At 46.3% G+C, this 25,365-nt stretch overlaps 1 protein-coding gene across 3 annotated transcripts in view; it reads right to left on the bottom strand.

Moving 5' to 3' along the window:
- Nucleotides 1-222: 222 nt before the first annotated feature.
- The window catches only part of ZBTB16 (zinc finger and BTB domain containing 16), a 166,588-nt gene continuing 141,445 nt past the window's right edge, over nt 223-25,365 (bottom strand). For all 3 annotated transcript variants that reach the window (XM_074936695.1, XM_074936694.1, XM_074936696.1), the window contains 3 exons: nt 14,539-14,709; nt 3,455-3,622; nt 223-736 (listed from right to left, as the gene is read on the bottom strand). In XM_074936695.1, coding sequence (XP_074792796.1) covers nt 507-736; nt 3,455-3,622; nt 14,539-14,709 — 569 coding nt within the window. In that variant the 3' untranslated portion in view covers nt 223-506. The remainder of the gene's footprint in view (nt 737-3,454; nt 3,623-14,538; nt 14,710-25,365) is intronic.

Consider the following 25,365-nt stretch of genomic DNA (forward strand, 5'->3'; position numbering starts at 1 on the left):
ACCAGGGGCTAGGTCACCCTAACTACAGCGTTCAGGGTGCAAAATTTTTCACAGCCCTAAGCAGTGTAGCTGGGCTGCCCTCATTTTTAAGTGTAGACGAGGCCTGAGTCAATTAAACCAATGTGGCAAAAACGGGACGAAAAATTCAAACCAGGAAAGGAAAACCTCCCAAAAATCTCAGACCCCAAAGCGTGCACTGGACTGCCCCATTCCCCCCCTCCACACCATGACATTTCACCTGCTCTTTCCAAAGCCCTTGGCGTGCGTAGTCACAAAACATGAGCAGATATTTGGCTATGCCTCGATACTGATGCATTTTCTCATCGACTGCACAGAGAACCCAAAAATTAAAAAGGGAATTATTCCCCCTCCCCCACACAAACACCTCACGAGCCAGAGACAAAAACGGAGAATCCCTTTAGTAAACAACAACAGAATAAAAGGCCATGGATGATGCATTTTTTTGCCCAGTCCTTCATGACTTAAATCTTCCCCCTCCATGTCCCTTAAACATAGCAAAGGTAGAGATAGGTCTTCTCTATCCTCCAGTCAGTGGGGATCTCCTCTGGTTTGTGGCCCTTCATGTGTTTCTGCATGGCAGACAGGCTGGGGCAGTACTCCAGGCAGATAGTGCACTGGTAGGGGGAAGCGCCATTGTGGGTCCTGAGATGTTTGATCATGGCAGAGTAATCTCGGGACCTCTGGTGACACAGCTTGCATTCAAAAGGCTTTTCACCTGCAGGGACAACAGGGGGAGAGAGACAAAAGAAGGGTGAGGTGGCGACCACACTGACTTGTCTGTGGTACTTACGCAGCTGCCCATCCCTGAAGTATCTGGGCACCTCGCTGTCTTCAAGGTGTTTATCCTCAACGGTGCCCCTGTGAGGTGGTGCCCCATTGTGCAGCCAGAGAGCTGAAGCACAAAGAGGTTAAATAACTTGCCCCAGATCACATAGGGAGTCTGCTGTAAAGCGGAGAATCAACCTGGGTCTCCCACATTTCAGACCAGTGCCCTAAATGCTGGGCCATCCTTCCTCATTATGGCCTTGGGATGTGGGGAGGGAAGGAAAGGGAAGGTGATTTTCAGGCATAACAGGGCATTTGAGACTGTGTTGCCTAGAGGACAGGACACTGGATTTGAGCCTCAAGAGAGCAGGGTTCTAGTCCCAGCTCTTCCGCTGGCTTGCTGCGTGACTTTCCCTTATCCATGCCTCAGTTCCCCCTTCTGTGTAGTGGAGATAATGATGCTCATCTCCTTTGTGAAGCACTTGGAGATCTATGGGTGAAACATTCTATATAACCTCTAGTTGTTCTATATTTTGTAGCGGTCTCCACTGAATGTTTTTAAACCAACCTGAGTGTGGTGGGCATTATGACCCAGTGCATGGTGAGCCTGGGGAACCCATTGCCCCAAGGTATCATGGTTAGCAGGATTAAAAAAAGATTGGGGCTTTACATGAAAAAAATTGAGAAAGGTTAAAAAAAAGACAGCAAAAGCTTTGGGAGAGCTAAAACCCCTCCCGGCTTCAGGGCATGAGCCCAACTCGGACTCATAGGGGTCAGGTGGAAACTTCCCCTGAGGGCAAGTTATCCACCACTGCAGTATTTCTTGCACCATCCTCTCAAGACGCTGGAGCCAGACATTGCTGGGGACAGGCTGCTGGCTAGATGGACCTGGATCTGATCGAGTCTGGTAACTGCTATGTTCCCCCATGGTACCCAGAAGCTAGGTCCCTGAAGGGAAGCTGAGCTCTGCTCCGGCTCAGTTGCCCGTATTTTGGGGTTATTGAATCTCAGCAGACGCCTATGAATCATTTTGATAACATATGAGGCTGGAGCCGAGATTTCAGGGACTCGTTTCAATGCAGTAATTAACTGCCTGGCCTTTCTGATATTGATACTTGCTCTGTGCACAGACACAGCGAATAATGAAGTAATGAACAGCAAAAGTGATCTAAATATTGATCCACTATTTACAATAGTTACATGCTGACGCATTCAGTGATTCATTATCCCCAGCAACAAGCCTGGATTCCTAGGGAACTGCAGCAGCCTTCCGAGAGCAAGTGCCCATGATTCAGGCAGCTTTGGATGTGGGAAATAATGAAGTATTTAAGGGACGAATATGACCATAATGCTGGATGAAAACATATAAGGGAGAAGAAAACTCTCTAGTGCTTCCCAGACTTGCAGCTGCCCCGAAACGACAGGGTAGCAGTGAGTTACCCAGGGAACCTGGACACTGGGGTTAGGTGTGACATGCACCAAAGGATGGCTGGGTACTTTGACTTCCACTTGGAGCTATCATTAGACCTAGTAATAGGGACCTCGTTTTAGCTACTCCTAACACCTATCACTGCCCTGTGTCAGAACAGGGCAGGAGAGCCACGTCCTCATGCAGGAATGGCAGTGAGGATGGCCCTGCTGAAGATGGGGGGTCTCTTCCAGTTGCATCTCCCTGCATCTTCCAGTGGCTAGAGAGCCCCTGCAACTCTTTCTGAGCCTGCCATGTAGAAGGCAGATGGTAGGTGGGGATGCACCATTTGATGGCTTGGGTATTCAGCCAGGTCAGCTCCTGCATATGGTAAAAGCAGGAAGAGGGAGCAGCACTGCTTAGCTCTCTTTATTCTCTCTCCAGAGAGAGATGAGTGTAATTGTTACTAACCAGCCCTAATCATTTCAGTATGACAAGGAGTCTGGCCTATTCCTTCCCAGCCCGCCCATGACGCCCGCAGGCACCTTGCACAGCTTTCGTTTGTGCTGGCAAAGGAGAAGGATTAATTTTGAAAAGGGGCTGGTGGCTAAGGGCGCAGGGGGCTGGAGATGGGAGAGGTAGCCATGAAGTAAAAGTAAAGGGGAAAGTCTCAAGTGTATTTTCATTTGTCCCAACTTTATATTGCTCTCACGCCCTTCAGCTGTCAAATGCCCAGGCAAGATGTAGTTCTTTCCACAGCACCTTTTCTCTCAAAGGATCCTGAATTGATACCTAAACTAGATCCAGGCATCACATCATCCTGTCCTGGGCTGGGGCCCAGCAGCTGTTTAACAGCGCACATGGCAGGGCAGGGAGTGAAGATACCGTGTTCGACAGAAACTGCAGGAGGAGCTTAGGGAAACAGTGCAATTACCAGCATAGAACTTCCTGAGGACACAGGAATTAATGCCCCGATTCTTGTGCAGAACACCACGGTTAAATAATTAGTTTGAAAGCTGGGTGCTTTCAGCAGTGTGACATCCCATCCCACCACTTGTGGGCAGCAGTTCGATACCGGCTCAAGGGAAGAATGGTCCCTCGGGAACCCCTCACTGTGACCCTAGCTGTTCCATGGAGGACTCCCATCCAAGCGCTGAACCAGCCCAGCCCTGTTTAGCTTGTGAGGTCTCAGGGGAACACAGTCCACGGCGGCGCGGCTGCAGGAGCAGCTCACTCACGTGCTGCTAAGCGGGACGGTACCTGTGTGCACCCTGTAGTGGGTCTCCAGCTGGTGCTTGAGGCTGAATTTCTTGCCGCAGCCGTTGCACTCATACGGTTTCTCTCCAGTGTGGATGCGCTTGTGGCCTTTCAACGTGCTCTCATCCCGGAAGCAGCTGCCACAGAATTCACACTCGTAGGGGTGGTCACCTGGAATGACACAAGCACGTGGTTAGAGACAGTGGAGAACACCGCACAGCATTACGCAGACCTCGCAGCCTGCATCAGCACAACTCTCTCTATACTGCCCCCACCTCTCGAAAAGCCATCTGTGAGGTCTTAATTCCCCCCGTCCCCCCCCACCACAGAAGGTCAAGGGGAAGGAATGGACAGTGGTCACTTCACACACCCATGACATGCAGCTGGCTGTGGGGTGGAACGCAAGAGATGCCTAGCAATGAAGAGCAATGCTGCACAGCACCTTCAGACTAGAAGGGAAGAAGAATCTTCCATCCAGCTGGAAATGCAGGGGGAGTAAGCATCAAAGCTGCAATTTAGCCAGAGCAGTGGGGTTACACACATTCCTTTCTTGGCTCAACACCCAGAAGGGATGGAGATACTCGGGATAAGAGGCCACCTAATGAAACTTCAAAGCCACCTCTTGCTGTACATTATTATTTGGCATTGATTTAGACCATCTTTTTGTTCTGTTTGTCTAGTGCCTAGCTCCTGGGGTCCTGGTCCATGACGATGGCTCCTAAACCCTACAATAATACAAATAATAATATCACCACCATCCAAAGGTCCCAGTTGGGATCAGGGCCCCATGATGCCAGGTGCTGCACAAACACAGCAGGGAGAGACAGCTCTTGCCAAGGGGGGAGGAGGAGGAGGGGAGTAATGATAAGATCTGGCTGTTACTTAGGCTAACAATGGGCAGGATATGAAGACTCCCACTTGTTTGTAATGACTGACTAGTTATTTACTGCTCCTGCTCTGGCTGGCTGATTCTTTGCAGATACTGTGGATTTAGGGGGTAGAAGAGGCCTGGGTCATATGGACCAGTTCAGAGAGCAGACCAAAGGGCTGTCCAGTACAGCAGTCTTCCTCTACTCAAACCATGCCCTAACTCCTCCCCTCCCCTCCCCATGTCTGTTCCTCTCATTCCCTCACCCCCAGATATGGCCTGTCAAACAGGAATGACAGAATGACAGCCATCCCTCCTGCAGTTCAGCAGGATGGGAAGGACCCGCTGCCCTGCTGCACACAGGAGACCCTCGACCTCGCTGATTGGGTTGGGGAAGTGCTAATGAGGCAACCTGCTTCACCATCTCAGCGCAGCAGGGGGGAAAAGTGTCGCAGAGCGAGCTGCTTCTTACTGGCTCCAGGGAACAGTGCCATGGCAGAGAAAGTAAAGGCTCTCCAGCACAGACAAGCCTGCAAAGAGGTTACAGGTCTGCCAGCTGCTTCCTCAGGCATTGTGCCCCATCAGCAGAGAGGGGAATCAAATTGGGAACCACCCCACACACACCTCAACAAGCCTCACTGAGGCATGAGAATTCCAGCAAGGGAGAGGTGTGACGGAAGGTCCACTGCTCCCCTGCAACGGAGGGCTTTGTGGGCTCATTTGTCTGCCAAAGAGAGGGTCACACACACACACCTATATCGGGGAGCAATCACAAGCCATTTCCCTCTTGCTCTCCAGACAAATGCGATGCCACCCAGGGCCAAAAACTTTGGGTGTTTAAATATTCCAGATTGGGTGGCTGATAAATGTACTTCAGTTTAGCACCAAACTCAGAATTATTTGAATGAAAGGTGAGGGCTCCAGCTACTTATTTATTACAGAAGTGAAGGCAAGGACAATAAAGATAGATTGATTGCCCAAGACTTTGTTCATGAATATTTAAATATCACTGATTTGTCTTGTCACTGTAATTACAATTTCTCTGTGCTGCATATCCTACAACCACAGTTTATGGTAAAGAATGGCCAACTGTATTTCACTTGTCCTACTGCAGATGTGCAGAGCTGCCAAGCGTGTAATGTTCCTCGCATTTCATACATTTTCTTCAGCTGCTGAAGGCTTAAGTCATCCACAATGACCTACGTTTTTTCATTATCCCCATGTCAAACTGCACTCGTGCTTGGGCATAAATTGTCCTTCTAGTTATATACTCAGATGCCTGTGCTTTCACTTCCTCTTTAAAATGATATTTCACTCTCTTTTCTCTTTAGACCCTCCAACAAAATCTGCCCCTCCCAAATGAAGACCTTCCTCACAATAAATTTTGATTTTACATTAGCGTTTCCAAATCTTTCAGGCAGCACTAAATGGTTTTTTAAAGCATTGTGTATAATAACTCTGATATTCCACATTATTTTCTGATTGCAGGAGACTAGCAGAGAGCTCACAAGGTTTAAATGCATTTGATCCTTAAAAACCACTTCGTGTACACAGCTCACGAGAGGGGTTTGAGGCGTGGATGGCAGTTTTCCCTGTGACAAGAAAGGAGGGAGAAGGTTTCCCTCTTTGGATGCTTTTTAAACGTTCATTTGTACACAAAAGCTGAGCCCAATCTGGTATAAATAGGGGTAGCTCCACTGAAGTCAAGCTGCATTTATTCTTTATTCTATGTTGGGCCAGAGCGCTCAATGGTGTCAATGAACCTGGTTCTATCAAAGTCAGCCCATCAACTGAAGATCTGACAATTCCTGAATTTCTAACACAGAATCAATGTGTTTAACTATGATCACAATCACTAGATGTGCTGGCACTATGGTGATGGGTTCCATATATGAATCTATCTAGTAATACAGATTCTTTTTGAAGCGGGGCAGCAAATGGTGACACAATGGTGAATTTTGAGGTTAAAAAAATCCATTTATAAAGATGGAGCTCAGCTCTGAAAACATGTGGCCAGAACCTGAGTTGGTGGAAAACAGGCATAATTTGCAGATTTATACCAGCTGCGCATCTGACCCAGGAGTTTTCTGTGACAGAAGTGGGAAGCATGGGGGATATTTAAATTTCAGAATTATTGTTTCAGTATTCCATTCAGCGCCTTGCTCAAAAATAAAAGATACTGGAGTGCTGGCTAGGCCCCTGTATGAGAACTTGCAGAATTTGCATTTGTTAAATTAATTTTTTTAGAAAAATGTGTGAATGGAAACCAGGTGAATAATTCACATTAAGACCCAGCCACTGGTCTGAGTGGAGTTTTTTCTTTTTCTTCCCTCCTCTGCTGTTTCTTTAGAGCACCCTGGTACTTTAAATGAAGTGTTAAACTCAGGAGCTAGTTTGACAGGATCTTAGTGAATTTCATTATCAACCTGATCACATGTTAAAGGAGTTTAAACATGGAATCCTGAGAGTCAGACCAAATAAAAGGAAAAGGGAAATGCGCAGCACCTGGCCTGTAATCCTGATACAGAGAGCTGAGCAGACCCACGGCCTTGCAGCATGCGCAGAACTGGCAGCAGAACTCAAAAAATCCAATTTGTGGCATGTTGATTAACTTTGTAGGGCCCCTTAATGAGCTTGACATTAAGTGCAGGACAAACGGGACTAATTAGAGCCCCCTCTGGCCAGCCTTCTGCACCTGTGACCCTGGTTTTATATTGTACCTGGTGTATTTGTTAGTCTACTGAACAACCAATCGCAAGGCCATAAAATGCCTTTTCTACACAGCTGAGAGTTTATTATATGATCAGCCGTGTAAATCAGGGATCCATCAATGCCAAGGACTCTGCTGGCCTGCATTACCAAACACAGCTGCTGATACTCAACATGCAGCATTGGTGGCAAACGGGCTAGGAACAACGGAATATTAATGAGGCAAGGCACTGTGTGTGTGTGTGTGTGTGTACACATACATACACGAGAGAGAGAGAGAGAGAACACACATATACGCATAAGAGTGTGGACCCGGCTTATGGAAATCCAAGCATTAAATAATTACATTTTTTGCTCATCTTTAAATAAGAGGTCTGATTTAAAGACAAAAAAACTTCCGGGCCAGACACTCAGCTGGTGAAATTGGCATTGTGCTGTTGAAATTGATGGAATTATGTTGATCAGCACCAGCTAAGGATCTTGCCTTCACCTTTTCCATCTGGAGTGATGAAGGGAGATTATAGGGACGTTTCTAAAAGGGAAAGAAATTAGGGTTCCTGGTGTTCACAAGAGATGAGGAAAAGGAAGGAAAATGGCAAAAGACACTGACATAATTCACACTGTGTCTGGAAAATATTGTAAAAAGAGTTACTAGTAAGAGATGTAACAGAAGCTAGAGGCAAAAGGCCTCCTGCATTATTACACAAGCATTAAACACCAAGATTGCAACCCATTGTTCCAGGTGCTGTATATATGCATTGTAAGAGTCCCTGTTCCAAAGAATTGACATTCTAAGTACCTTAGACAAAGGGCAGGAGAGTGAGTGTGTTAATTATCTCCATTTTAGAGGTAGGGAACTGAGGCAACAAGAGATTAGGTCACTTGTATATGATCACATGGGGAGCCTGCGGAGGAACTGGTAACAGAATGCAGATCTCCTGAGTCCCAATCCAGAGTGTTAACCAAAAAATCCACCATTTCTCCTCCATTATCTAGCCCTATTCTCCCATCTCAGTACAGCATTATTCACTGAAAAAGTATGTCTCCCTGAAAGGAACACCTCAGAGATGATGCTAGACACAGTAAGGGTTGTGTCCATTTGGTTTTGTTTAATTTAAGAGTGGGAACCCCGCGTTCCTATTATTCACTATGGCACAGCCGTCTCTGTATCTCATGGAGGTTCCAAACCACTGCATGGATTTTCCCCAGCACTCAGTGTTTTGGGTGGTAGGGGTAAAATGCACTAAGACTGGAATGCTGTTGCTGGATCCTTTTTAACCTTTAAAAAGATGTGTGAACACACTCATATTTAGAAAAAGTGGCCACATTTTACATGAGAAGTGCAATTTAAACAAAGAAGAGGTTAATACATGGTTAATAGATGTTTTAATCAATGGATAATCAATTAATCTCAACTGCTAGAAGAGGGCTTCATCCTCCCTGATTGAACTAACCCTTGTTATCCCTAGCCTGATTCTTGCTTGCATATTTATACCTGCCTCTGGAAATTTCCACTACATGCATCCGACGAAGTGGGTATTCACCCAGGAAAGCTTATGCTCCAATATGCCGGTTAGTCTATAAGATGCCACAGGACTCTTTGCCGCTATTACAGATCCAGACTAACACGGTGACCCTTCTGACAATTATAGATAGTGAGAGTCCAACAAGTCAGTGGATTGCTTGCTATACCCACATCTTATAACCATCTAAACACTTTCTACTAATATGCTTATAACCATCTATAGGCTACACCAATGTCTAACATGCTTATATCATCTATTAACCATCGTTTATTATTCCTTTATAAATGTACTCAATTTAAATGTGACCAAAAACCTTATGCCAAGCTTTCCTACTGGTAAAAGAGATCATCTTCAGAGAGGTCTTTACAGCTAATGTCTCCTTCCCAAAGGGTGCATCCCTGGGCACTATAAACTCAGGAAGAACCAAATGAGACTTCCTTGCATCCTTAATTTGTCCTAAACAAAAGCCAAAAGGTCACCAAGGAGACTCTGCGAGGGGGGGGGGAGTGAGAGGTCCCAGAGCCCAAGCTCCAGCCAGAGCCCAAACACATACACTGTGATTTTATAGACCCACAGCCCAAGCCCCATGAGCCCAAGTCAGCGGACACAGGCCAGCCACGGTGTTTTATTGCCGTGCAGGCAAACCCAGAGTATCGATGGAGTAGTCAGGGAGCCGTCGCTGGCTCTCAGCATTTCTCCTCCTCCACGGGCCCATAACTGTGTTGACTTTGCTATGAGCAAGGCTTGGAATTTTGCAGGGGCCAACGGATTTCAGGCCGATTGTGGTCCTGGGTTCTGCTAGATTTGCCATAGGGAGAGCTCTTTACTTCCACCTGGTGGAAGGAGGGTCACGACAAGGATTTGGGGCACAGGTAGTTCTTGTTTTTCTCAGATTCACATCATCAGGCCTGAGGGGCCAACTCAGGGTTTGGCCGGGCTTATCTGTGGGTCTGGGAATTGGCTGTGAGCAAAGCTTAGGTGGAGAATTTGGATAGGATATTGTCCACGTGGATATTTGAGTCTCCCCAAGGCAATGGGTCTCATGAACTTTATCCTCATCTCAGGCAGTCTCTGTCTGCTGCTCTGGGAAGGTCTGGTGCCAGGAGGGTTACACATTAGCAGGATACCCAAGTTAATGGACCCAGATTAAATGAACAGGCTCAAAGGACTGTGATTTGAGCAAGCTTTTCCCAAATGAGAGTCCAAAGGGAAAAGAATAGCTACTCCACCTCCAGGTCAGCCTCTCTGGGCTGTGGGAAACGGTATATTCTGAGGCGAGCCCACATCACACCATGCACCAGCAGCATCCATCTGCCAGGATTTGGTGTCACAACCTAGGTCAGATGATGGACTCACTGCACTGACGGCATGAGGCGGAGGTCCTGAGACGTGCCTGCAAGGTAGCTGCCTGCACTGGAATGGACATAGCTGCCGAGAGACTCTTTCCTGGGCACTGACTGGCATTTCCTCTGTCCATTTCTTCCTGTCATGATCCTATCAGGGGGGTGACAATTAAAATAGGTGGAAACAGAAACCTCCCGGTTTGTGGGCAGCCTGATTGTAAGTGGCATATCATTCACCACTCCCACCAACCTGCTCTCTCTTGCTAGGGCTCCAAACCCCACAGCCATCTTGCTTGCTGGAAGGGAAACATGAGCCCTTCAGGGAAATATCCTGAGCTGGGGACCATCATACAATTACCTTGGTTAAATTCATCCCAAGAGGGGCTGAGCAGACACATTTCCCACTGATCTCAAGGGAGTGGTCGGTGCTTAGCACCTCTCAGGATTTGTCCCTGCATTTGCACACCCAGATTTCTTATTTTCTGATTTCTGAACATACTTTGCTGACCTTCCCCAACTCTAAAACTTAGCTAAGCAGAAGGGGTGTGTCCGGAGCCTCTCCATCCTGAGATGCACTGAGTGCTCTCCACTCCCGCTGGCATCAGGACCAGGACTCTGCCCTTTCCCACTGTGAAAATACACCCAGCACATTAAGGAGACAATCCTCTCTCTCAACAGTGCCTGAATGAAAACACTGAACCACAATTCCCACTGGGCTGAGGCTGGTCACCCAGGGGAGAGGTGTGTGAAATCCCACTAAAACTCACCTCCTCCTAGCACAGGAGATTTTGTTTTCCAGCTGAGAGAGAAACATCCCCTGGCTAACGCAACAAATGCATCTGACCCCAGATCAGTAGTGAGGAGGGAAAGGGAAATCTAGATGCCAAACTCACCTGCTACCACACCCAGAAATGAAACTGCAAACAGATCAAGCAAGGAAGAAAATTGTTTTACCTGGAAAATGATGGGAAGAAAACATTTCCCCCACCCATCTGCAAACAATTTCCCAATTCCCAGACAAAGTAATTTCAATCCCTATGATTCATAACAAGCCTTCAAATTACACACCAGCCACTATACCATATAGAGCGGTACAGTCCAGCTAATTACTGAACTCATCCATAAGTCACTGTTCTCCTGTGATTCAAGACATAGTATTTATACACATTCATGGGGTGGGTGAGGGTTAGTACTTCGATCCTCACTGGGGCACAAATGACAGGAAAGATAATAGCTTAGAGAAGACCCTCTTCCTTTTTACACGATATAGTTCATCTCTTGCAAGAGAACAAGCCAAGCCATGAGCAATAATCAACTACCACCTGTTCCATGTTTGCACATGAATGGTTTATAGTACAGCAAACTACTCCAATAAATTGGAGGCAGTGTTGTCCATGGGGGACTGGAAGTCAGGACGTTTTGGATTTATACCAAACTATGTTAATAACTTGCTCTGTGGACTGGGGTAAAGTTAATTCATTTCTCTGTGCCCCAGTTTCCCCAGATGTAAAACGGGTGTAATAACACTTGACCCAGATCTGTGAAGTGCTTCGAGGTGTTCCGATGAAAGGTCTTACGCAAGCCCTAAGCTTTCCACTTATTTGAAAAGGAGCTTTTGATTTACACCTTGGGGAATGCTGCGCTGTTTAAAAAGACTGAACACCATGTCGTAGACAGTTTTTCCACAAGGGGACAACAGCCACGGTCAGCAGGTGTCATCTTTAATGTGTTGTCAAGAGTCTGGCGCAAACTACCTGATCTATATATGCTGCTTGCTGGGAAGGGGTGAGAAGCTTCTGCAGCAGACTTTACAGTTGGGAAAAGTAGCAGTAATCAAATCTCAGGTGAACTCTTAACCACAGCTATGGTTACTAATGGGAGCGGAGGGGCAGTTTAGAGGCACCTATGCTAAATTAAGATGAGAAGGATAACAGAATTACAACAGCCATCACCCTAGCCCTTCTCATCCACGGGCCTCAAAACAATGTGTGTGAGTTAATCCTCACACTCCGCCTCCCTTAAATTAAGGTTTATAAACAGGGCTGGATTAAGGCACAGGCATGAGAGGCCAATGCCAGGGGCCACGGGCTCTGGGAACCAGGCTATTCCTGTTGAGTACAGCAGGCCCAGCCCACACAACCAAGCAGCTAGCCCTGTATTTGCCCAACAGCCAGAGTGTGTCATCCTGGAAAAGGCTAAGGACTAAAGAGGAAACAGAACCATATCCCTCAAATTGCCTATACACAGAAGAACTTCCGTGGAAGACCCTATATGTTTGGGCCAAAGGTTTTCCAGAGTGATTAGTGATTTTGGATGCCCGACTGGACATACCATAAAGAGGCCTGATTGTTAAAGGCCAGATGGCTCAACACGTTCTGAAAAACAGCCCCCTTTACAGTGTCTCAAGCTGGGATGCCAAAGTCTCCAATGAGTTTTGAGAATCTCTGCCTTTTCACTCTACTTTGAAGGCTATGGATCCCCTTCCTAAAGAAAGGTCACTTTTCATTTGTAGAATTGTAGGCTTTAAAAATTACTTTCCTCAACATTACAAGTCTTACATCCAAGCAGTGAGTTTTCAAATTTAGGGTGCACATGTTGGGATTCAGGGGCCCAAACACCTGTTCTAGGTACTCAAGGGCCTTTAGGTCGGCTTAGCTGGAACAGTGGATGCTCTGATGTAAGCACTCTGATTTGAAACCCCAACTTCCAAAGACCGGGGCTGCTGCTCACCTGTTTTATATCCCATTTTTACTAGCTGTAGGTAGAAGGATTTGCCTAGTGGAGTCTAGCAAGCTGCTTCAAGTGCCTTATAAAAGCAGAAGCAATGGCATTATCTTCTAGAGTTCGAACAGGCATCCGTTTCCCATGTTTGGGTCTCAAAGACTGTCTGAATCCACCACACGGCCCATCCAGGTCTGTGGTTTGACTGCCCCACTGCTCTTCCAAGCAAAACAGAACTTGCCTGGAACTTTTCCCGGCGCAGTTTAAATACCACGTCCACATAGCAGAGGTCACTATAATCCCATTAAGGCGGGGCACCAGGCCGATTATGTGCATCTAGTGCTTTAAGCCGATGAGGTACATTCACCCCCCTACTAATAAGGTCACATGCCACGTTACACAGGATAAACTTACTGCACGCCGCTTAAGAAGCCCAGATGAGTTCTACTGAAGAGTGACGTTGCCTTTAATTTATATTTAAAGGAAATAAAAACAAAAACAAAACAAACCCCAAGCCCTCCAACTGCTCCCACCACTTCTCTTTATCACTAAATCTCCACTAGGAATCCTTCATTCGAATTTCCTTTTCCTGGTCATGAGCCCAACCCATCAAGTCTCGGAAGAGTGGTATCCACTACTATGAAAGACAGTACTTAATAGGGTGAGAGCCACACCCCACGCTTGGTGTATCCAGCCAGAATTGTTTTGCTGGTGTCTCTCCTCCCCCAGTTTGTTTGTTGCATCCTCTCCAGCAGTGCAAGTAGGCCGGTATGCTCTGGTACGCCTTACCAGCATGCTGTAGCCGGTGTGGTGTACCAGAAAGACACAGCAGCAGCCCCGCTGGAGGAGAGGGCTGCGGGGTGGGGCTGTGGGTTCTGCTCCTTTCCTTGCTGGGAGAGGCAGCAGCGGGGAAAGGAGCAGAACGCTGTCAGCTCTGGCAGGTGTACCACCCCCCCAGCCCTATCTCCTGTGGAGCAGGATGAGGACCGAGCCTCCCCCCCAGCCCCGGGTAACATGGGATGGATGTCGGGAGGGAACAGGGAGAACACGGGCTGGGGCGGTGAAGAGTCACGTGGGGAGGTCACGTGCCCCTTTAGCTGGTGCCCCCCCCCACTGGATTTTACTTGCACCACTGGCTGTAACCTACAGTATGTCCAGGCTACAGTGGTTCAGCGATGGTGCTGTGTGCTACAGCGTAGATGCATACTAGGTTGACAGGAGGGGTTTTTCCCTGGGTGCAGTTAATCCATCGCTCAGAGGCGGTAGCTAGGTTGACAGAAGAATTCTTCCCTTGCCCTAGCTGCATCTACATTGGGAGTTAGCTCAACTAATTATGTCAAAGAGAATGCAACATTTTTCACAGCCCTGAGTAACACAGCTGGGTCAATCTAACCCGGTCCACAGCTCTTTGGGGCAGGGCTTGTCGTTTAATAAGAGTTTGCACAGTGTCTAGCACGACAGGATCCTAATTCCTAACTGAGATCCTCAGGCACCATCATATAATGATGACTGCCCAGCCATTACACTAATTTACCTAAGGGAGGAAACTGGGAAAGTTGATGCTAAAGAGCAGCAAAAAAAAAAAAAAAAAAAAAAAAAAAAAAAAAAAAATCCCTAATGGAGAGTTATTAGGCCCACCAAGGGAAGTGACAGAAGCCTTGCCGCTGGACACCCATAGGTTTACACTAGACAATGAACTGGGGATGCACTGTAGGGAACAATCCCGTAGTGTCAGAGGTGATGCACTAGATGGGTCCTCCTGGGGCTGTTCCACAGATCCCTATGCAATGGCTTGTGAACACAGGACTCCCTGTCTTGAGGCCCAGGGCTTGCATTGAGGCCCGCTCCCTATCCCCTCGCAAGGGCAGGCAGCCACCTCCTGGAGCGTTCCAGTGGGATCTCGTCATCGCCACAGCGTACCTGTATGTGAGCGTAGGTGCCGCTTGAGGGCGGTATGGCTGGGGAAGGTGCGGTTGCACTCGCTGCAGATGTAGCTACGCACTCCCGCGTGCACTTCCATGTGCTGCTGCAGGGCAGTCTGCGTCTGGAACCGCTTCCCGCACAGCAGGCAGAAGACGGCCATGTCAGTACCTGGGGAGAAAGGCAGAAATTCTCATCAGCAACCTTTGCAGCAGATTCCTCTGGCATGCTGCCGCTTCTGCGGACAGGACGCTGGGTTAGATGGGCCACTGCTCTGAAGCATTTTGGCCATTCTTTCTTACTTGCGATTGCCCTGTCAAGGCAACATGCGCTCGAACGCAGCACCATTCAACCCAAGGAAACTGTCATAGGAAGGGACAGACCTGAGCAAGCTACTGAAACAGACTCGTGAGAGAGCATCAACTCAAAAGCACTTCGGCACAACCAAAGAGGAGTCACTGGCACGGATTGCGTCAGGTCAATGCTTCTTGAAGCGCTTGCCAGTCATATTGCACATTAGCTCGTTACCCCTCGACAGCCAAAGCCATCTCCGTTTATTTCCCTGTAATAACTCTTCCGTTCTGAAAGAGCAGATGAAACGGCTTGGGTGGATTAACAGAAAACTGGGGTGTCGGTTTAGTACTCTCAAATGGAAACCGTTGCATACCCATTCCCCATCGCTACCCAATCCCCAATAAAAATGTAGACGTTAAAGGTCAATTTGAAACTCACTCTATTTTTATTTCCCCGACACATACTCAGTGGAAACTTGACATCTACAGTTGTACCGGGCACTGGAAACTTGTAACACATGGTAAAGCAAATGGCAAGAGTTTTCCTTTGTTGGGTTGCAGAACAATACATGGCAACATTTCCATTCTATTCCTTGAGCAGTATGGCCAAAAACAAAGGGAGACTCCAATCCCTTCATATCTGAGCAGATACCAAACTGCACAGCTACACAGCGTGGCAACTATAAGATAGCTGTAATGCAGTATCAAGAATGTATTATCACAGTACCCCTACCTGATTAAACTGGCTGAGAAGCAAATTAAAAAATAAAGGTTATGAATGTATATATGATGGCTTTCAAATTGAATCAGTTTAAATTGGAAGAAAATAACTTTGTAACGTGCATCTGGAATATGGAGCAGAAGTAGTAATTGGGGGGGGGGGGATAAAAAGCACTTAACTTGGGGAGGGATAGCTCAGTGGTTTGAGCATTGGCCTGCTAAACCCAGGGTTGTGAGTTCAATCCTTGAGGGGGCCATTTAGGGATCTGGGGCAAATAAAAATTGGGGATTGGTCCTGCTTTGAGCAAGGAGTTGGACTAGATGACCTCCTGAGGTCCCTTCCAACCCTGATATTCTATGAGTCTATGATTCTGAAAGCACCTCATTGGTGATCATGGACCAAGACAGAAAAATGCTTTTGGTTCATCTTTATCTGACACTAATAATAAAATCTTTACATGAAGATAAAATCCTTCATCCTAAAGAATTCGACAAGACCTTCACATGCTACAGAGGAATAAGTAGCCTGATGAAATGCAGCTATCTGTAAGGCAGTTGGGGAGGGGAAATGTTGGCCAAATCAGGACACCATGGCAAGCTCGGATTCTGACAAAGAATGGCATGAGCTCTTTAGCGTCCAGGCAGAACTGTTCTGAGGGTCTCCTCTGGAAGAGTCATTAGTGGAACATAGATTCTTTCCTCCTGGCCTGATGTAACAAGTCTTGGAACAGTCACCAGAAACCTTTTATGGAAATATATCCTCTGGATGATAAATGCAAATAGTGCTGTATATAGCACTTTTTACATTGCAAAGTGATTTTCACAGAGTGGGCCAGTGTAATTGTCCTCATTTTACAGGTGGAGGAGAGAGGGCAAATGATATGCCCTTGGTCACACGTCAGCAGCAGAGTCAGAAGTAGAACCCAGGACTCCTGTTCCATCCACTGGACCACACATCATGTAGAACAAATGCAGGCTTGGGGAACGGTGCAACTAGCTCAGGTGTTTTATGGTGCACCGGATACAGCTAGAAAGACTTCCATCTAAAGCCCAGCCCTGTAACTACAGGCTCGGCAATATCCCTACTCAGACGCCTCCTTTCCCCCTAACTACAAAGTAGCTGTTTTTAATAGTTTTCTGCATTCCCTCTCGGACGACGATCATGCTTTGAACACCAGGCCTATACACCTCAGAGATCTAAGCAGGAACTTCTCTGGAGACACTGAGTATCTCTGTCCCCTTAAACCCTGATGTAAGTGGGACCTAGAGACATTGCAAATGGGAGTAGCTCAGAATTCTGCCCTAGAAACTAGAGGGTTGAATGTAATAGAATAACATCTCCGTTATTGCTTGGGATGCTTAAGAGAAATACAAACAGAAACTAAATCCTATGAACCACACACGATTATAAAGCTGGCTGCACCAACAGAAGAAACCCCCCCCAGATATTTACACACCACCAGTAAAAATATACGACTTTTGTGTTATTAAACAATTTTTTTCGTTTATGCATAGCTGATTGTTCAGAACCTATGAGTCAGTGCAAATTGTATTATGCTGGGAGATTAAGCCAATAAATGCTACCTTTTTGGAGACACATTAAAATGTGGGGACTATGGAAATAAAATTATCTAGAAAATTGTATTAGCAATTCATTAGCAGCAGCAAGATGTGCAAGGTAACCACTGAATGTGCATTGCCCTTAAAAAATAAAAAAGCAAATTTTCCGTATTGTATGTGCCAGAAATTAACTCTGCAGGAATATTGCTGCAAGGCAAGTAGCGCCAGGCAAGCCTTCTCGGGCAAAAAAGCCACCACTGCTGCCTGTTAAAAAGTTAACTTGCAGGGCGGGTCAATATACTAGAGCATGCCTGTGCCAAAGCAGCAAATCTGTTCTGACTGCTGGTACAGATGGCTGGGTAGAGGCAATCGAGATGGGAACAAAGCAGCAGGTTTCCATGCCAGGCATCAGACAGGGCTGGCTCTGCATGCTTAGAGGGAGTGTGCCAGCAGCGGAGGTCCGAGAAAGCAGGATGTCTGAAAAGACAAAGCAGGATGCGCCACTGCGAGGACAGGAGCTGTTGTCCTTGACAGACTGCTCAGAGAGCAGCCCACCTGAGTGTGAAGGGTTGTCTGTGGGTGTCAGAGTCAGGTCTCCAATCCCTCTTAGGAAACCAGGGTAGGTAGTAACTAGAACTGCTGGCCTAGGAATGAGGGCAGCAGTGACTAACGCATTGTGAAACAGACACCGGACAGCCGTCCTGGTTTGTAACATTGGGATAATATTAATGATAAATCAGACTGCACCATGCATATTTCAGCACCTTTCACCTGTGGATCGCCAAGTACTTTGCTAATGTTAAATAGGCCACATCTCTGTGAGGGTGGCAGGAACACTTATTTTGCAAACGGGGAAACTTGAGACCCGGATGTTCCCGTATGACGACAGTCAAGATGTGAGTAATTGGCCCATAAATAGCAAGTTCTGAATGCTAGTCCTTTTCTCTCATCTCTAGGGAACACTCCCCCTCCCAGAGCCAGGACCAGAATCTAGGAGCTCCGTCTCCTGTTCCTTGCTCTAACCAGACACTGCCATCAGTTAGTTATTTAAAAAAACCATCTGAAGTAAATGAACTTACCAGTTATATCACTAACAACAATATAGAATTTTATCAGCGGCAAGAGAAGGAACGCACTGTACAGGTCTCTAAGTTTGACTTGAATGGCAGTGACGGCAACAGAAATGCTAATTACTGGTGGAAAGTTGTGATTTCATTAAAGAGAAGTCATCCTGTGCTCACTTAAGGAAATTATGCTTAAATCTAATGGATTTTTAAAAATCAAACTACAGGATGACAGGCAGAAGGAACTGTAGGGACATAAATTTAGCTGTTAACATTTTGGTGCTTGTTTATCCTCAGTTTCCCCCTTGAGCACAAAGCAAATACATGGAATTAAAGGATGCCCAGGTTAAAGCTGTACTTTTTACCGTGCATTGTACTATCGACTCCCTTGGTTGTACTCAGAAATTTCTGGGGTCTCCTACTAGTGGTTGATTTTCAGCACCCTGGGAGAAATCCTGGTCCCACTGAAGTTAATGACAAAGTTTCTATTGAAAATAATAGGGTCAGGATTTCATCCCTTATATTTAAATCTTAAGTATTTTTTGGTCTATAATTCTTGTTAGGTCATCTAGTGTCCCCCTTGGTTGCAAAAGCATTGTTCCCTAGAGTACATGTGATTACTTTCTTAACGCTTTTCCTATCGTATTATGCAAGGAAACCTTAACCCAGAAATCCTTTGCTGTGGTGGGTTAAATTCAGGCCATTACTCCCCAACGGGAAATGTAATTTTGCACAGGGGAAGGGGCATGTGTGCACACTGCATTGCCAGGCCTCAGGACATGGGGACCTCTCTTTCTGGAACATGCCTCCTGCCTCTGATCTCCAGGGGGAAAAATATTGAAGGAAGGGAGTCCTACTTGTTATCCATTGAGCTTGTCACAATGCCCACCCCCTTCCCGTATCCCACTGCCACTGCTCCAAGAGAGACCTGGGACTCTTTAACAGTGCTTGTCTGTGCTCTGTGTGGTGCTAGCCTCAGATTCTCACCAGAGGAAGGCACTAAATTCACCCACAGAAAATACTTAAAATAAAAAGAAGAACGATGTTTAGTTTGAGGTGAAGCCAGGGGGCTGTCAAAAAGGCAGAGGAGATTTCACTGCACCCGGGTGACGTTCTGGATCATGAATCACAACAAAATCGCTATGTTTATACCTGTGCTACTTCCATACAAATTAGATCTTGAAGGGAAGCAACAGACAGCGCGAGAGAGCTGAACACAGCTGGAGAAGATTTCAGGTGCAGCACCTTTCCCAACACAAGGCTCTTATTATCTTGAGCTATAAGCGTTTCCCTAATCAAAGGAGCAGAGGCTCTAAATATACAGTGTCTTTTTTGGTAACAGTACAGCAGTTAGCACGGGCATTAGAGAGCCACAGAAGGTGTCGGCAGACCACTGAATAATCGTAAGATCGTGGCTACATGACTCTGACCTTCCAATCATAGCTGGTGTCCTATCCGAATTCTCTACCATAGGGCTGGCTCCCCTATTTGTCAGCAAAATAGGTCCCCTCTGAGAGCCTGCATTCATGTTCATAGGATATAATCCTCATAAATAACGAGTCGTCACCGCATTCATCAATAACAGTCACCACTTTCGTTCAAGGATGGGCTGGATATGATATACAGGTGCACGCTGACTCGCAGGGAGACAGGTTTCTGTCTGCATCTTAAGAGGATGTAAAAGCAGTCAAGGGAGGATTGTGGACATACAGTTCCCCTTCCTACCATCTATATGTGACAATATTGCCCTTAACTTCTGATTTAGCACCTTGATGAATTCTGTCCTTTCCCCCTTTTCAGCCACTCCGAATGAACTGCAGCTGGACATTGACACATTTCAGTGGTTTTCTGCCATGCATTAACACCAAATAGTCTCTCTCTAATGCACACTATACACATTTGGTAAGCTCTCCATACCAACATTAAGTTCCTTTCTTAATGCAAGCTTGTTAGAGATGGCCTTTTCTTTCTAAGATTAAAAGTCTTCAAAGAACCTTATAGCTGTATAATCTTTAATGTAAACTTGGGCAAGGAGAAGGTATGATATGCTCTCATATTCATTAGTCAGGAGACCAGTGAATCCTCAGGAAAAAGGCTCCCTCTATTATGGATTAAACTAAGTGCAAACAGAATGATTACATTTTAAAACTCTAAATGCAAATGAATATGCCAAACTTCCATCAGCACGTTCCAAGGAAGACAAGCTCACCACGGCTGCCTCCTGTATTTGTTCTGCAGTGAGCAGACAAGTGCATTTCATTATATAGCACCTCCAGCTACAGTAAACAAATTTGTCAGCTCACTAGCTCATTAAGGTGTGTGCCCCGCTACATGTGGGATTTATTGGTACTTGTACAATAAAAGTAACATGAATAGATTTACTAATTTTGTCAATCACTTCAAGGGAGGAGGGGGGAAAAAACGTTCCAGAGAAAGGACTTTGGAAGCAGAGGCGAAAACAAACAAAAGCATGAATGAAACATTCTTGGAACATTTGGACATTGTAAGTACTTTCAGCACAAAGGACTGATATGACAGTGTGCCTTTTTGGATCTCTGCCACAAGCTCAAGTTACAAGGTGGCACGTGTGTTTGTGTGTATTAAAGTCTCAGTTATTCTGCCTTTGACGGAGTGTATGCAAGGCAGGCAAAGGCTTCGTTTTGAATCCGATGAGGGAAGAATTTATGAAGCAAAGAATTAACACGCACAAAGCGACGCATCCGTTCTACCCCCCATCAGTAAGCAAAGGCCATCTCACCCTCTCTGTTGCTTTTTTCCCGGGGGAAGGGGGGGAAATACCAATTGGGCTGCTGACAAAACTCTCCGAAGTGTCCAAAAAAGCCAAAACAAAATGGGTCGTGCAAAGTAAATCCCGAGAGGTATGCAGCCTTCTGGTCTGTAACTTTCAAAATGACAGCAGGATCGGGTCAGAGGTCACTGGGTCTGAGGCCTTAAGTACCACGGCCAGCTGTGGAGTGGAGGCCCTGAGCCGGCAGGACGCCTGCCCATATAAATCTGCAATAAGCAGCACCCGCTGAGGGAGAGAACAATGGTCTCCAGCAGGGGTGGAAGGAAGGACAAAGCAGGCAGGCCAGTGCGCAGGCCCGTAACAAATCCTCGATGGCACCACAGGACCCTCATTTGTGAAACTAATTGGCCCCCGATTGAAAAATTGGACTAACTTCAACAACAAGAGTGTTAGAGATGAGCTGCCTTTTGGAAGCAAGGGGAAAAAACCCACTCAGAACTGCGTACGCTCAAGGACGCACCCACAGAATCAGGGAGGTTGTTTACACCTAAAGGGTACATTGGTTCACAACACATGGCTTGTTAAAGGGGAAATGCACCCACATTCCAAGTGTACCTGATGTCCATCATTAAGCACGTGAATTAAAAATTAATTTATATTCGGGAGAAAGGAGACCGACACGCATGCAAACACAAACACACACACACACACACACGCGTGGCACCTGCAAGGCACAGAACTCCCAGTGTGTGGGACCGTGTGGACTGGATGATCAAAGGAGGTTCCTTACATGCTGGTGGAGGGATAACTTTCTGGAAAGAGATAGCGCCTGCAAAATATAGTTTTAAACTACACCCCCTTCCACCTCTAAACTCCTCCACCTCTATTGCGATGCTTAAAAGTTAACAGTAACTTCCCTGCTGCTTTTTAAGAATACTGAAGCTGGGGGAGGCATTCATGCAAACAGCGAAAGGAGACTATAAATTAGGAGCAGAGCAGCCTGAAAACAGAAGTAGGGAGAATTTTAAGTTAAGCATTAGGAAAGAAGAAATGTTTCTAACTAGGAGGTCACTTAGGCAATGGAATAGTTTGCAGAGAGAGGTCAAGGAGGCTCCTCATTGCTAGAAGTCTGAAGACACGGCTAGCTATGACACATCCAAAGGGTTTAAGTGCAGAAGACAATCCAGCACTAAAGCAGAGGGACACAAGAGAAGACCCAGGAGGTCCTGTCCAGACCTACTGAATATAATTCTAACAGGCAGGATGCAGGCCATGTCTAGAGGAGGGGGGAAAAAAACAACTTGTTTTCAGTCCTGAGGCAGAATTGAAACCCATTTTCAAATGGCTAAGGACAGTGCAATACACAAGAGGGCTTGCGTGGCTCTGCGGGGCACTTTCCTCTATCACTTGGCAAAAGTTTCTAAAATGAAGGGGGTTTTTTAATATGAAAGAAAGTTTGTTGAATGATCAGTAAATCAGGAGGATGTCTACGCAGGATTAGTGAATGAGGAGCTGGCAAAAATACAGCCTCCTGTACATTGCTGCATCATCTCAAACCCACCTGACATTCGGATCAGCGCCTGAGTTTCAAGGCTTGGGCCATCTGATCTGATCACTTACTTATGGTGCAAAAGCCTTCACTTTAGGGGTGATTAGCATTATACTTCTGTATTACAGCAGGGCTGGAAGCCTCAGCAGAGATCAGGGCCCCACTGTGCTTGGAGCTGTACATACACATATTGAGAGAGAGTCCTTGCCCCGAGTAGTTTACAGCATACTCAACACATAAGACAAAGGGTGGGAGAAAGGAAGTGTTGTTATTCCCATTGTATAGGTGAGGCATGGAGAGGCAAACTCACTGCGCAAAGGTGTGTCTCAGTCTGTGGAAGAGCAGAAATTGCACCCAGATCTCCAGAGTTCCAGTCTTCCTTCCTGGTTCCCCCTAACGAGCCTAGATACACCAAGCACCACATTTCTTCCATGGTATTATTTCCATAGCATCGGCAGTGCGCGAAGGGCTTTAGACAAGGCTGACGAGGCCTCTGATGCAAGGAATTTACAATCCACAGAGACAAAGGATGAGGGATGGGACAGAACAAAAGCAAGTGACGATGCAGTAATGGCTTGCACATCTTCCAACCCAGGGTTCCTCCCGCACTTCGAATGATTTTTAGACTCTTTCATTCCCCTGCCCTCCCCGCCCTCTCCTCCCACCCGCCATTCTCCCTGAGGACTTTGCCTGTTGGGTTGACAACAATTTGAAGGGAGAGAACCACATTTTACAGGCCTCATGAAATAAGTGGGTGGAGGCCTGATAGATTGGAGAAAGGGCCTCATGCGTCGGGGTTATGTGGTAGAAGGAGCAGAGATCATAGTGACACAAAAGGGGCACAGCTAGTCGTGTGACTTCGATAGAAATAAATAGCTTCCTCTCCCTCCATCCCTGCCCATCACTGGCAGATGCTCAGGAGAGAGAGGGAGAGAGGGAGCGTGTGTATGGATGAGTAGAGGCTAGTTGGCATCCCTCCAAGAAATAACAAGCTTTCTGTCAGTAAAGCTGTGCAGAGGTGACACAGGGTCTTGACCCAACTGATGGCAATTGCCAAGGGGATATGTCTAGATTTCCAAGCCACAGAGACTGCCAGCTCCAGTCCCCTCACCAGGCACCCAGCAAGGTTGGCGTAACTTTATCCATGAGGTCGAGACCAATCTTAGCAATAAGCCGCCGTCCCCTTGTGAACAAGACGTGAAGATGGCACACAGCGCTGGAACCCACCCAGCACTCCGACAGGTCACGGCCAGGGCCCAACTCCAGATAGGGCCACATGTACCAGTGCTTGGCATTTGGGCCAAATTTCCAAGACAGCTCAGAGACCTAAATAAGGGCCAGAGTTTCAGGAGTGCTCATCACTCAGCACCTCCCACCTTAGCGCTTATGACCAGATTTCGGGATGAGCTCAGGATGCAACGTGCTGCACTCTTTGGAAAAAAATCAAGCCACTTGCTTTGCTGCTTAACTGGGAGCTGAGCTGATTTGAAAATTTGGCCCTGATGACTGGAACATGTGGCCACAGACAGACAGTGAACTTGCTGAGCAGCACAAGAAAGAAACCCCAAAAGGCTAAGGAGGGAGGAAAACAAACCACCGACAGACAGCCAAGTTATTTAAAAAGCACCTATGCCCATAAACTACACTGAAGTCTCTGCCGGTCGCTGTTAGGAAGCTAGAGGACAACAGGAGTTAGGAACCAAAATGCAACTGATGCACCTAAGTTGCCAGTGCTAATACACACAAGATAAAGACTGGCTCAGCAGTACTCCCTCAACGGTAAACCAAGGACCATTGAGGACTGAGCCAGTGCACGAGGACAGAGAATGCTGGAATTCCAAGCTGAATTTTATACTTCCTTTTCGGACCCCAGATGTATTGCTGGTGGTGTTCTCCCCGACCCCCTCGTCCAGGACGACTTCAAACGCAAATAAAACCAAAATCTCCAACATAATGCAGCGCTATTGTTTCCAAGCCACTTAGACATTTGAACGCTCCAGCGTTGAAAGAAAAATCACTCCCAGATAAATAACCCACCACCACACAGACACATCCGAAAAAACGAGGGAGACGAATTTATTCATTTCACTGACATTAATGGTGCTTCTCTCCTTTTTTCCAGGAAGATGATTACAAATTAAGCAGCATTTAAATGCTTTTTACTGTCAACAATTAAAAAGAGAGAATATGGAACAGAAAGTATAGTGGCCATTCATTTCCACGGTAACGGTGCTATCAGAGAACACCAAGGGGCCTTTCCTGTACTGTACGCTGCACAATGGCAAAAAGTATACCATTAATTTTGTAGGACATTCAAAAGCAAATTAAAATATAAAAAGCTCTAGGCACAAAGATAGATACCAAGAGAGAGGGCAGAATAGGTCAAGCTTGTGGAATTAAAGTCTTAGCAACAGTAGAGATTTAAGCATAGCCCTATTACACTACATTCAATAGCCACCTTCTCTTTTTTTTTTCCTGAGAGAACGAGAGAGAGAGTGAGAGAGACTATGGGCTGTTTTCTCAAAGCTTGCAGTAGTAAACAATTAATACAGTGTGTGTAAGTGATGAAGACTTCAAAGACAAGCGATAGCCTGCCATTTAGATTAGATTTTGGATGCAACAAACTGTTTGGAAGAGAGAGGTATCCGATATGTGCAAGACTCTTAAATAACAGATGATTTGAAAGCTGATTTTTAACTGGATTGATACATATTCAAGGGAGGAAAAAAACTTTAAACTAGTGGCTGTACGTGGAGAGATTTGTGAGGTGTAGGGTTAAAGCTATTCTTTACTCTCCCAAAAGCAGTATTTTTCACTTACCCATCACCAGAGATTTAAAGACAAACTAGGTTTTTTTAAATACACTTCAGAATATTTCTCCCTTTTCAGAAT

This window comes from Natator depressus, chromosome 22 (assembly GCF_965152275.1).
Source record: "Natator depressus isolate rNatDep1 chromosome 22, rNatDep2.hap1, whole genome shotgun sequence".
Taxonomy (NCBI): domain Eukaryota; kingdom Metazoa; phylum Chordata; order Testudines; family Cheloniidae; genus Natator; species Natator depressus.